Below are 14,386 nucleotides of genomic sequence, written 5' to 3'. Positions count from 1 at the left end.
TCTTTACTGTATTTTTCTTCTTAGGTTTTTACTTGTTACTGTTTCTCAGTTACCAACATCTCTCCACCACCTCCCTGTTCTAACCTACCTAAATTTAATTAAATAACCACCACTTCTAATTCCACACAAAGTGAACAATTCTTTCTTTCGTCTCCCTAAATTCTTTGCAAATATAATCTACAGCTCCATGAGAGAGTCTCATCACGTGCTTTATTATCCTCCTCCCCCCCCCCCCCCCCCCAATAACAGCCAGCCCAATGACAGACCAGCCCATAACACTTATCTCGTACTTTTACAGGCTATTGCTACCTCATATTTGCCAATAATATTACAACAGGAATAACACAAATGTTGAACACAAAAAACTACCAAAGAAGTGGAGAATTTGCAGGGGGGGGGGGGGGGGGGCAACCACACTATCTTACAATGGGATGAATATGAAAGTTATGACAAACTGGTAGCATGCACTACACAGATGTTGATATAAAGCAAGTATCACCTTGCAGAGAACATGAAGTGAATGTTACATATACACTATCACTAAATGAATCAATGTAGTGGAGTGAATCAATGTCAATTTAGTGTTGAGCAATGCACCAAACAGTAACCAGCTACTGGAGAAATTAAGTCAAAGACTGATCACATTGATCACTACCATTGTCAGACAATGGCAAACAGACAAATAACTAGTGACAAATGATCAATCAATTGGAACAGTTAGCAAATATTGTACAAACCAGAATTGCAAAAATGCATTTAAAATAAAACTACAAAACTTTCGTGCCCCATTAAGTCTTCAAAAGTTGTAGACGATTCATTTTTTGTGGACTGTAATGGAACAGCTTTTATATGTTTGTAATAAAACTCTACAAACACGGCAGTAATTCACAATTATTTCCGGCCACAATCCTCCTTTTTTCATATAAAACAAAGAAGAAATTATTAGAGTTTTGCCTGTCACATACTTTGCCATTAAATAAATGATCGAATATTTTCGTAGTAACATTTTCATCCACTTCTCAGCTAATGACATGAGATTTATACTAGCTAGTTTCACCTGCCATGTGAGAAATGAAAAGAGATGTAAGAACTCAGATACATTCCTACTTTTCAATAACTGGTAATTATACTTTAGGGCTTGGAGAAAACGGAGACAAATTCTACTCAAATTTAGGCAGCAAAATCCGTTATTCTTTTATAGTAAATACAGTAACTGAAGATCAATTAGGCCTACCTAAAACTAAATATTCCTATTATTACAGATTCCTCGGTAAATTCTATTAAACTTATTATTTTCAATCAATACCTGATCAAAACAGAAACTTAAAAGCTAGATTGCATTGCAATTTCAGACTTACTTGTTTACAATTACACGTCAAGTTCAAATAATATTTTGATGCTACAGCAGATATATGATATTTAGACTGAAATGAAATTACTTTTATTCTTGGCGTCATTTACATACGGGAATCCTACTTTGGATCCTATAATAGGCACTCTAAGCTCATGATGGAGTTGTTCTCACTGCTCATGTAAACATCGGATTTTGTGACGTACACGAAATTCTGCCGAATTATTTCAAAGAAGTGTTTTTCTGGCTATTGCTTCATGCGATCAGATGAATATTCCCGCCCGCCCCCTAAGAAAGAATTGTTGTGAAACACCGTGTCCATGGACATGAACCCGACATTATAAACGCAGCGATTACAACACATTTCAGAGACACAGAGAACAAAGTTTTCCTTACATTTCCTGACAATCTACAATGCTTTCTGCGAAGTAAAAGAAAAAACAATGAGCTAAGGAGGTTAACAGCAATTACGTAGCTAAAGCGAAATTTTATACGTACAGTAAGCAGGTGCCCGTAAGTAATTACTCGACGCCGCAAAACATTGAATAACAAGTCATGTTATTAACATTCATGTAATCATAAGCTTCCTTCGATGATATAAACTGACGGTCATCGGCACCAAAACATTTACAAACAGATAAACATCAACTTTCCTAAACCAAAGAATAAAAGCTGTAAAGACATCTTACATTAATGCTACCATAGTGTCGATTTGCGATCTTTCTTTGAACTGAAATTTGTGACAGACCATAGTATAATACAAAAATTTTGAGTGGATGGTGTTTGTATGAACAATGACAGGTAGTTAGCTCCAAACTGTAGACTTAAATAGCGAAATTGTATTACAGTAGTGTTTAAAAGCTCGTTAAAGCTCTACGTAATGTATTTGGTTGTATCATAATGCCTTTGTGCAGTGTCAAGGACCAAATTAATCGGAAATATGTTACTTTCTTTTAATTTTTTGAGAAATACGTATTTCCAGGTAGCCAGTTTCCTTTTTGGTGAATGGCAGCTTCATTCAGGCAACAAACCAAGAGAGTTTTTAATACATTACAAAATCGTTAGAATGAAGAGCAGTGAGAATCCTGATTACTTGTTTCATTTCGTACGCATAATATTTACAAATCCAAGATCAGTGGCTCTGTTGAATTCAGAAGAAAGGGAAAACGTCCGATTTGAACCTAGGAATACTTTTCCTGCAAGGTGCGTCTTAACAGCAAATAATATTCGCAATTTGTTAGGCCTCAAATGATTCTTGCGACAACCAATGTCATTGTATTTGGTGTTTACATTGGCCTGCCTGTTAGATGTGCGCAGTTGCGATGTCATTTACACGAAAGCCTCACAGTAGCGCACTTACTGGGATCCTAAAGTATCCTCAAAGTACACGCACAGTGAACTTAACATATTGGTTAGTACTCACGGTAGAACCAGTGTTATGTGCGTACTGTTGGACTGTTAGTCACTGCTTTCCTGCACATTTTCTTTCTAGAAAATAAACTCACAAACTACTTTAGGTTGTGTTCACCAGCGACCTGAAAGTCTCAATTATCAATGCACCCATATATTGCCATTATGGCTCATTATTCTATACTTTATTCACTGCTGTGGAAAAAAAGTGAGGAATTCCACATGCTTCAGTAATAAACAGAAAATATTCAGGTGAAAGGTTTTCACCACTTCTCAAACAGCGTACTTGGGTACACATTTGTATTTCAAATAAATAAAAGTACTGAAAACAAACAAATCTCCATCATAAAATACCTTGCATACTTTCGCTCATTGAAGTATTATCGCCTAATATTCTGGCAAAAAACATCTCGTAGGCAGTATTTATTGGACAGATAAGAGCATTGGAAACAGTATATGATGATCACCTTCAGTCATCTTGTAAGCACTCATCCAAGAAGTGGGCATTCTGATTGCGAGTTATAACTAATCCATCACAATTTGGAAAGAATAGTAATGCAGTCAGCTACAACACTGGATGAAAGAATCATACAGCTGATACTGGGCCAGAAAGCTGTAAAATATGAAGCCTCAGGTGTGTTTTATCTTTTCGCCAATGCCATAAAATGTATAACAGATAATAAACAAACTGTATATCTAAACTGAAAGCCATTATACTGGACAACTATTCTCAATGTAGAGATGAAATTACAATTTGAAACCAATAACTGTCTGGTATCAAAGATAAATATGTGTTCCCCTCTAGCTTTATTGTTAATTTTTGTGCTTTACTAATATTGTGAACAGTGGCAGAACCCTGTATGTATTTTTTTATGAAATTTAAGTTATTTTTTGTGTCTAGTGCACTACATGTGGACAGCATGTACCAAATCATGTAGCTTATGCCTAACCCATAAATCATATCCCTCCACATCCTTTTAAAGCAAAATACGAAAATGGTGTGTGACACATGGGATTGCAAAGCTCTAAATTTTTAATTTAATGTTTTCGTGCAGCATGTCAATTGCAAACAATTTTAAAAATTCAATATTGTCTTACTTACTAATAGCTGACCACATAGGGGAGAGCTATCACAGGTTGTATGCATATGGGAAGTTCAGTTAATAAATTTGCTGGTCATTAGATCAGGTTTTTACATAACTTGCTCAGATAACTCCATTTTTTGCAAAATATTTATAATTTATATTAGGCTATATAGATAGCTCAGTCTGTGTTAAATGTATCTTCTTTGAACTTTTAGTGTAAGTGATGTTAGTATTATACAACATGTATGGATGTGATGCTTATCAGACAGTGTTTGCATCCGTTTGCTGGCATTTTGAATCTACAATTTCAGTTCCAAAAGATCTGTATATAATTTGTTGTTTGTATATATTCATGTTTGAGTGACAAACTTACAGAATAAAAGTTGTGTATATCACCCCCCCCCCCCCCCCCCCCCCCCCCCCCATTGTGTTTTTCAATATGGCGCAGACATAAACATTAGGCTTTTCTATTGATCAACTTGTTAGTATAATCAGATTTTCTGCTTACACATTCGTTGGCTTAGTCAACTTGCAACCAAATTGTCACTTTCCAACCTAACCTAGATTTAGGGCTGTTCAGTCTGTCATCACAACCAAGATTTCAGGGGGATGGGGGGTGGGTACAATAGCCTATGTAACTTTAGCCAACTTAAGCACACATATTTTTTACTATAACAAGTGCAGGAAGGCTGTAAGCATTCATTTCTCAAATACTGAATACAATTTTGTTACTTTACACAATTCTAAAACTGTTGACATGCATCGTTGTGGGGTATTGTAAATATCATTGTTCCTTAAATTCATGTTCCATATACAGGGTGTCCCATTTATCTTGACCACCCTAAATAACTGCTTGTCCAGATGCAAATTAGAAAATGTTTACAGCAAATGTTCTTGAGCCATCAGGAGAACATCAATCAGCATGATTGCCTTCGTTGTAGCTTTGTTTTTTACAAAGATATGAACAGCAGTATGACTTTTTTTAAATGACACCCTGTAGTTTTTATTCGGTAATTCATTTCTTCTCCTAAAGACATATTCAATAATTTATCACAGTGTACCATTCACTGAAACACAACGTTACTAATTACATAACACAATATTGACGTTGACGCTCCCAGCACTTAGTGCAGCTACTTGGGGTAATGGAACACATCCATGTGCTGACGTTGACAGAGGACAAATGTAAACATAAGTGGAATGCACACCCATTATTCCATCAACCATTGTCAGTTGAATAGTTGTGTGAGTACAGTGTTCACCAACGAAGAGAAGGTAGAAATGCTACTCGTCTATGGGGAATGTAAGTTAGCAGAACAGTAATTGCAATACAGTTTTCTTACGTACGGGTACATTTAGTACACTAGTTTAGTCCTTTCAACTACTGTTGTGTGGAGTAGACTGTCCTTCCTACAAACTGTATCGACATAACGTTTCTTTTATTGTTATTGCTGTTGTTGAAGGTAGGCGAAATGCTACACAGGCAGCAGAACTGTAGAGAGAGCGATATCCTGGCAAGAACCTATCTTACCGACAGATGTTTTCTCGTCTTGTTGCGAGGCTTCAGGAAACGGGAAGTTTCAACCCACGACAACACATTCGTCATAGCACTCACACAGACGAAGCTGCCGAAGTTACTGTTCTCGTTTCCGTTGCTATGAATCCACGTGTGAGTACACGACAGCTTGAACATGAGATAGGCATTCCTAAAACCAGTGTACATCATCTTCTTACACTTCACCGGCTCCATCCTTACCATGTACACCTACATCAAGAATTGCATAGTAATTGTTTCCAGAATCGTATACAGTCCTGTCATTGGGCACAGCAGCAATACCTCGCCAACCTGAACTACTTCTCCAATGTTCTATTTACCAATGAATGTTCCTTCTCAAACAGAGGACGGGTAAATACAAGGAACATGCATTATTGGTCCAGTGACAACTCACAATGGCTTAGACAGGTGGAACATCAGTGTCAATGGAGAGTTAACATCTGGTGTGGGATGCTTGATACTACAATTATTGGCCCTTATTTCATCAATGGTAGTCTAAACGGCACAGCATTTACCAACTTCCAGAGATGAATTCTTCCTTCTCTTCTGAATGAAGTGCCCCTAAGAACCAGAATGCTTATGTGGTATCAACATGATGGATGTCCAGCACATAATGCCTTGTGTGCACGTCATTTTCTGAACTGAAGGTATCCTGCCAGATGTATTAGTCGAGGAGGAACAGTTACTTGGCCTGCTAGGTCTGCTGATTTAAATCCTCTGGACTCTTTCATTTGGGGATGCATTAAAGATGTTGTCTATCGCGGTATTCCAACAACTCCAGAGGTCATGGAGAAATTTATCATGCTTGCTTGTAATTCTCTTCAGCAGGCAACACTTCTTTCATTCAACGGGTGCACCAGTGTATCGGTGTCCAGGGTCACCACTTTGAACACCTTTGAATGTTCTGTTCCTGGGCAATGGTACAAAAGAGTCAAAGTCAGTTTTGTGTCATGTTTTTATTTGCTTTTCATTTGTTTTCTGACAACTCCAGCAAGTGTACAAGTTTGTGATCCCAGGCTCAAAGTCAATGTTGTGTTATATAATTAATAACGTTGTGTTTCGGTGAATGGTACACTGTGACACATTTTTGAATAGGTCTTTGGGAGAGGAAATGAATTACCAAATAAAAAATACAGGGTGCCATTTTAAAAAGTCATACCGCTGTTCACATCTTTGTAAAAAACAAAGCTACAATTAAGGCAATCATGCTGATTCATGTCCCCCTGACAGCTAAAGAACATTTGCTTGAAACATTTTGTAATTTCCGTCTGGACAAACAGTTATTTAGGGTGGTGAAGATTAATGGAACACTCTGTGTACATGTTGTGTTCTATTATTGCTTATAAAATACCAGCAATCAGTGTGTTCTATTCCCAGGTAGGAATATGTTTTCGGAATTGATATTTGGTGTGCCCCCTTGAAGCAATTGCAATATAACTGGTAATGCATCTGTGTGGTGTGTTTTCATTTGATTTTGAAATGAAATTGTAATGGTTTTGACAGAAAGACACACACACACACACACACACACACACACACACACACACACACACACACACACACATATATATATTCATTTTATTGTTGTCCTAACACTGCGGCCTGACTAAATTAGAGCCTTGCAGAAGCATTGGCATATGCCATCTGAGAGGCAGGAGTATTTGTTTGTTACTCAGACAAATGTTATAAAGGGAACCCAAAGGGGAAACATCTGAGAAAATAGTGGATATTGATGAATAAAATGTTTGTTGGTGGAGCCATTTTCCCTAGCACTTTATAAATTTAATTTTTTCCGATAAAATAGGTATTGACTTTTCAGGAAAGTACATGGAAAATGCACTTAGTGTAAACAGCGGAATGCAGCTGGAATGTAGATAAATGTTATGTTGCAGCAGGAAAAAGGCATTTGAATTTATAAAATGAAGAAGGGTGAATTCGGCTGATCCAAGTGAGGGATGTGACAAGACATCCTGTGAAACACTAATAATTTATTCAAATTACTAAGTCCCTACATTGAAAACTAACTAGAACATATGGTTTGGAACCCCACTCATGACAGAAAGATTGTAGATCTAAAGGAAACAAATATACTTGACTTCCTCAAGGGTGTACACATTGAAATTAGTATCAGTGACTGTGCTATGATTGTAGCAACAATGATTACCAAAATACATAGGGCAACTAAAACGAGTAGAAAGATATATATGTTCTATAATGTGGATAAAAAAAGCAGTAATGTCCTATCCTAGTGAGGAATTTGAAACTTTTAGCACAGGCCAGGTGCATATAGAGGAGCTATGGCTGAAGTTTAAAAGAAGAGTTGATCATGCACTGGTTAGATATGTACCCAGTAGAACAGTTCATCATGAGAGGGACTCTCCATGCTATACTGTCACTGTAAAGAAATTGAGACAACTGCATAACACGTGCAAAACAAAGCATAGGACTGTAGCTAGAGAGATGCTGAATGAAACGCATTTGACTATCAAGGGAACAGTGTGTGAAACATTCAGTGACTATCATGGTATTTGAACTTTGTCTAATAATCTTTTACAAAAGCAAAGAAATTCTGGCCATACGTAAAGGCTGTTAGTCGCACTAAAGTACTGTTCAGTCACTCATGGATGATATAAGAATTGAAATTGAGAGTAGAACAACAAAAGCAGAAATACTTAACTCCATTTTCAAATGTTCCTTTACAAAGGAAAACTCAGGAAACCTATCCTAATTTATTTTTATACCACTGAAAAGATTAGTGAAATAGATATTTGTGTCAGTGCTGAAATTGTTGAAATACAACAATGTCCCAGGGCCCATTGGAATAACTGTCGGATTCTATATATGGCTGAGTAGCACCTCTTTTAACCACAATCATAAATCCCTCAAACAAAAAACCATGCCCATTAGCTGGGAAAATGTAGATGTCACACTTGTTTACAGGAATGGTGGTAGAACTGATCCACAAAACAACTGTCCAATGTTCTTGACATTGATTTGTTGTACAATCTAAGAATATATTCTGAGCTCAAACATAATGAAATATCTCAGACAGAATGACATCCTCTGTGCCACCCAATATGGATTCTGAAAACACTGATAATGTGAAACCCAACTCGCACACACTCACTTGACATACTGGAAGCTTTGGATCAAGGCTATCAGGAAGATGCAGTATTTCGTGAATTCCAAAAAGCATTTGACACAGTACCACATTTATGCTTATTATCAAAAGTACAATTATATGGGGTACCAGGTGAAATTTGTGGCTAGACGGAGAATTTTTTTGGTAAGGAGGATGCAGCATGTTATCTTGGTTGGAGAGTCATTGTCAGATGTAGAAGTAACTTCAGGTGTCTCCCAGTGAAGTGTGTTGGGACCCTTGCTGTTTGTGTTGTATATCAGTGACCTTGCAGACAATATTAATAGTAACCTCAAACTTTTCACAGAAGATGTAGTTATCTGTAATGAAGTTTTGTCTGAAAGAAGCTGCATAAATATTCAATCATACCTTGATAAGATTTCAGATTGGTGCAAAGGTTGGCAACTTGCTGTAAATGAGCAGAAATATAAAAATTATGGCTCTTACATTGGACAGCTGTAATGTACATTTTTATGTTAGTTCATTAAAATGTGACCAATACACCTTGTACAAGGTACTGAAACAGAAAAACTTTTGGTAGTGGGAGGGTTAACAGTCATTCTTCCCTCATTCCATTTGTAAATGGAATGGGAAAAACCCTAACAACTGGTATAATCTGACATACACTCTACCATGTACTTCACAGTGGTTTGCTGAGTGTGTATGTATGAGGGTGGCATGATAAGTCTGGTAAAAAGGCAAGAAAAAAAATGTTTGTTTCATAAACAACTCACTTTACTTCTCCCAGTGGAAAAATCAGTTCTGTCAAACTGTGCAAAATACTCATGGACTGCAACTATCATTTCTTCATTTCATGAAAATTTCTTCCTAGCAAGCTAAAGATTCAAGTTAGGGTGTCTAGGGTGGATAAGGAATTAATTTAGTGCCCAATTCATTGCCCTTTCGCCATTGTCATCGATGATGTGTGGCATAATGCTTTATCTTGGTGAAAGAGTACTTTCTTACATACCCACCGTGGTCTTTCTTCAGCCAAACTAAGTTCCAAATGATCCAACAATGAAGCATAATAGGGTCCAGTCATTGTTCTGCCTTTTTCCAAGTAATCTATGAGGATTGTTACTTGGGAATCCCAAAAAAGTGGTCATCACATTATCAGCTGACAAAATAGTCTTTGCCTTTTTTGATTGCACTTTCACCAGCCTTTGTCCATTGTTGTGACTGCAGTTTTGACTGTGGTGTGTAATGATCGGTCCAGGATTCACCAACAGTCACAGATCAGTACAAAAAGGCTTGTGGATTGTGATTGAGCAGCACTAGACATTGTGCTGAATTGTTGTGCCACATATGCTTTTGGTTGACTGTGAGCAGTCATGACACCCACCTCACACACAGCTTTCTCATAGCCAATTCTCCTTGCAGGATATTGCACTTGCTGAGTTGAGCTGCCTGTAGTCACAGCAGTCTCATGAATTTTTATTCATCGTTCTTGCACTACCATATCGTGGATCTTATCACTGGTTTCCTTTGTTGTGATCTCAGTTGGATGGCAAGAGCACACTTCGTCTTCAGTGCTTTTCTGCCCACATTTAAATTCATTAATCCAAAAGTAGATGATCTTCAGTGATGGTGCAGAGTCCACATCAACTTCATCCAGTTTCGTTTTGATTTCTATGGCAGTCCAAATCTTCAAACGGAAGTGTTTAATAACAACACGATGCTCTATTTTCTCCATTTTCAGTTGCAGTAAACACACTTAACAGATTCAGGCGGCTGTCAGCAATGGACTTTACACTGTATGTTGTTGAAATTCTTTATATGATCTGTGAAATAATCAGTTTATCAATCATGAGGGTCAACAAAAATGTTCCATTCTTTCATGGAAATTTACTGGACTTACCAATTCACCCATGTACATGTAGATGTAGGAACTGAGAGAGATGAAAAGCTGATAGTGTATAGGAGATTGAAGGAAATTTTGTAATAATAGGAGCGAACATAGGTATCAGGCAAGGACTAATGAGGTGGAAGTAGTGTCCATTGTACCCCAGGGTGGTATTGGTAGATAGTTATTGTTCACAGTATCTTTAAACTATCTTGCACATAATGTTTATAGCTTTCTCAAGCTGAACACAGCTTTCGCACTTGTGACAGTGTTGGAAAATGGTTATGAAATGAAGAAAGAGTGGCAGATAATCAGTACTTCCTGCAAAGACTGACAGTTGATCCTCAACATAAATTAGGCACAATGTAATTAAATTAGCTTGAATAGATGAGAAACCCAATATGATTTCATTATACAATCAGAATCAATCACTTGTATCAGTCACAGCTATCAATTATTTAGTATTATCTGCCTGGAGCAAATTGAGATTGAATGTCTGTATAAATCTTGCTGTTGAGGAAATTATGGCAGCTGAGAGTTATTGAAAAAATCCTAAGGGAGTCAAGTAGATAGAGTGAGGGGGTCACTGATGGTTTGTAGTTTGTTTTCGGATGTGATTGAAGTATTGGAAATATAGATTGATATGACATGAGGGATCTTTTTAGAGACCAGTATCTGCCAAGGTCTTCACCAAACTTGAATTGACATTGCTGATAGGCCATTCATATTTGACAAGTAATGCTTACTGTTTGAATTAGGGATATTGTTGTATTTTGAGCTTAATACAAGGGTGAGTCAAATGAAAACCTTAAATTTGTAATAACAAATCGAAATTTCGCACCATTATCCTGTAAGTTTGAAAGCATGCTACAAACAGTGTGCAGAATGGCCTGTAGGTGGCAGCATAGTGCAGAATCACACATACCCTTGCAGTATCAGCATAAAGATGGCCACCCCACTAGTGACTTGCACCAGGGAAGAACAGCGTTCTGTTATTCGGTTTTTGCGTAGTGAAGGTGTGAAACCTATTGAAATTCATCGACGAATGAAGGTTCAGTACGGTGATGCATGTCTGTCAAAGCAGCAAGTCTACAAATGGAATAGGAAGTTCACAAATGGTGTGACTTCAGTGGAAGATGCTCCTCGTCTAGGTCAGGCACACCTAGTTGTGACTCCACAGAACATTGCAGCAGTTGAAGCCATAGTGAAGGAAAACTGCCAGGTGACTGAATGACATTGCAGCATGTTTACAGATTAGTCATGGGTCAGCACACCACATTGTGCATGATGTGCTCCAGTTTCACAAAGTGTCTGCAAGATGGGTGCCATGGCAGTTGACTCCTGAAATGAGAGAACAACGTGTTGATGCTTGTGAAGAACTGCTTCGGCACTTTGAACTAGAAGTCGATGGCTTCCTTGCAAGAATCGTTACTGGGGACAAAACCTGGGTTCACTTCCACCAACCGGAAATGAATAGAGCGAGTAAGCAATGGCGCCATTCCTCATCACCGAAACCAAAGAAGTTTCTAACAGAACCATCAGCAGAAAAGGGTATGCTGACTCTCTTTTGGGATGAAAAAGGCATCATTTTGGAGCTTTACATGCCTAGAGGGACCACTTGTCACCAGTGCATCATGCACAGATCTCCTAAAAAATCATCTGTGGCCTGCAATCAAATCAAAGTGATGTGGATTGCTGTCAGCAGGTGTCCTTTTGCAACATGGCAATGCAAGGCCCCACACTGCCTGTACAACAGTTGCAACAATCACAGACCTGTATTTTGAGTGTCTTCCTCATCCATCATACTCACCAGACCTTGCCCCAAGTGATTTCCATATGTTTGGACCACTCAAAGACGCAATGGAAGGAAAGAAGTTCCATTTTGATGAAGAGGTACGCCACATGTTGCATGAGTGGTTGTGCGGACTACCAAAAGAATTTTTTTCCTAAAGGAATTTATGTACTTTGTAAACACTGGAGGACTTGCATTGAACGTGGGGGAGATTATGTTGAAAAGTGATACAGCTTAGTACCACTTCTGCACAATAAATACTGTTTAAAAAAATATTTAAGGTTTTCATTGAACTCACCCTCGTACATTCAGAAATCCATATAGTCATCGATAAGAAGGGAAATGGCTTTTTGAGCTAAATTAAATCAGAACAAATAGACAGAAGAGATGGTATTGGCCCAGTTTGCATTGCATATATTCCGTATGTTTACGTCATTTGATTCACTAGTTTTGCTCCACATAGTACTCAAAAGTTTTTGGAAAATTTGTCCTGTCAAAATTTTTTCTAAAGTTAAGTAGCTTGATTTCTTTACGTAGTTGGTTTTGTGAGGTTGTTATGGAGTGTATTTATAACACCTGCAAGTTAAATTACTCTTTAGTTTAAAGTGTTTGAGATAAACTGGGATGAAATTGGCCATCAAAACATTTGCTACAAAAACAAATGGCATTTAAGCCCCTGTAAATCGAAATGGATACCTGACCCATACTTGCTCCAATGACTATTTGAAAGAGCATTCTCTTTCTTCAGAAAATACCAAATTTCAATGATTGCTTTTCCTTGAAGGTTGTCAGTTATTTAGAAAAATTTTGCATACAAATCACAGTTTTGGAGGAAATGTTTGAAGATCAAACAATTTGTTGGAAAACCATAGTAAATAATAAACAAAATAAATATTTCTTCTTCAGTGGCTCTATAGTTTATTGTGAATCTTGGGCTCATCAGCAATCCTCCATTAGTTCAATGCTTGAACTTTCCATACCCTTCAGCCCATGTTCTGCAGGTCCTCCATGATTCCATCTCTCTATCTGATTCTAAGTGGAACCAGTCCTCTTTGATTCCACAGATTTCTATACATAAACCCCAAGAGAATCAAACTTGCAGGTGTCTTAGATAAGACTACAAAAAGAAAGCTCAGAAACCAACTACAAAATAATGAGTGCTATCCATAGGGGATCTCAAATTGATTCGATATTACTAGATTTCAAGACGGCTTTTGACACTGTTTCTCACAAGTGCCTTGTAACCACATTGCATGCCTATGAAGTACTGTTGCAGTTGTCAGAAAGGTCAAAGTTGATCGTAACTGATGGAAAGCCATCAAGTGGTATCTGGCATTCCCCAACTAAGTGTTATAAGACCTCTGCTGTTTTTCATCTACAGAAAAGATGTGGGAGACAATCTGAGTAGCCCTCTCAGATTTTTTGCAGATGATACTGTCATTTATCAGCCAGTGAAGTAATCAGAAGATCACAACCAATTTGAAAAATGATGTGAAATGTATGGTTTGAAAAGTGGCTGTTGACCCTAAATGATAAAAAGTGTGAGGTCATTCACATGAATACTAAAAGGAATTGGTTAAATTTTTGGTTACACTGTAAACCACTTAAATTAAAAGGCAATGAATTCAGCTAAATAACCTAAGAATTACAGCTATGAACAACTTTTAACTGTTACAGTCATGTAGAAAATGTTATGGGAAATGCAAACCAATTACTGCGTTTTATTGGCAGAATACATACAAGATGCCACAGATCTATGAAAGAGACTATCTACATTATGCATGTCTGTCCTCTTCTGGAGGACAGCAGATAGAATTCAGGAGGAGATACAGAAAGTTCAAAGAAGAGCAGCTTGTTTTGTATTTTTGAAAAAAAGGGGAGAGAGTGTCGCAGATATATTAAATGAGTTGAGGTGGCAGTCATTAAAACAAAAGCAGGGAAGAGAGTGTCGTAGATATATTACATGAGTTGAGGTGGCAGTCATTAAAACAAAAGCATTTCTCATTGTGCAAAATCTCCAAATGCGAAAATATTCTGCTGACTCATCTACATAGATAGAAGTGACCATAATCAGAGCTCACAAGCATTTAAGGAATCATTTTTCCTATGTGCTATTTGAGAGTAAAATGGTAGAGAAATAACTTGAAAGCAGTTCAGTGAACTTCCTACCAAGCACCTGAATGTGAATTGCAGAGCCCTCATGTAAATATA

At 37.5% G+C, this 14,386-nt stretch overlaps 2 protein-coding genes across 9 annotated transcripts in view; one reads left to right on the top strand and one right to left on the bottom strand.

Moving 5' to 3' along the window:
• The window catches only part of LOC124794860, a 251,714-nt gene extending 249,717 nt beyond the window's left edge, over nt 1-1,997 (bottom strand). For both annotated transcript variants that reach the window (XM_047258530.1, XM_047258532.1), the window contains exon 1: nt 1,850-1,997. The gene's annotated coding sequence lies outside the window, so the exon portion shown is untranslated. The remainder of the gene's footprint in view (nt 1-1,849) is intronic.
• Nucleotides 1,998-2,065: 68 nt separating this feature from the next.
• The window catches only part of LOC124794774 (zinc finger protein 345-like), a 137,895-nt gene continuing 125,574 nt past the window's right edge, over nt 2,066-14,386 (top strand). For 4 of the 7 annotated variants that reach the window (XM_047258400.1, XM_047258399.1, XM_047258406.1 and 1 more), the window contains exon 1: nt 2,180-3,395. In XM_047258400.1, the coding sequence (XP_047114356.1) occupies nt 3,317-3,395 (79 nt within the window). In that variant the 5' untranslated portion in view covers nt 2,180-3,316. Of the gene's footprint in view, nt 2,153-2,179; nt 3,396-14,386 lie in introns of those variants that run through there. The other 3 variants (XM_047258404.1, XM_047258405.1, XM_047258402.1) reach the window with 3 other exon arrangements.

This window comes from Schistocerca piceifrons, chromosome 4 (genome assembly GCF_021461385.2).
Source record: "Schistocerca piceifrons isolate TAMUIC-IGC-003096 chromosome 4, iqSchPice1.1, whole genome shotgun sequence".
Taxonomy (NCBI): domain Eukaryota; kingdom Metazoa; phylum Arthropoda; class Insecta; order Orthoptera; family Acrididae; genus Schistocerca; species Schistocerca piceifrons.
This window is presented reverse-complemented; position numbering and strand designations above follow the sequence as displayed.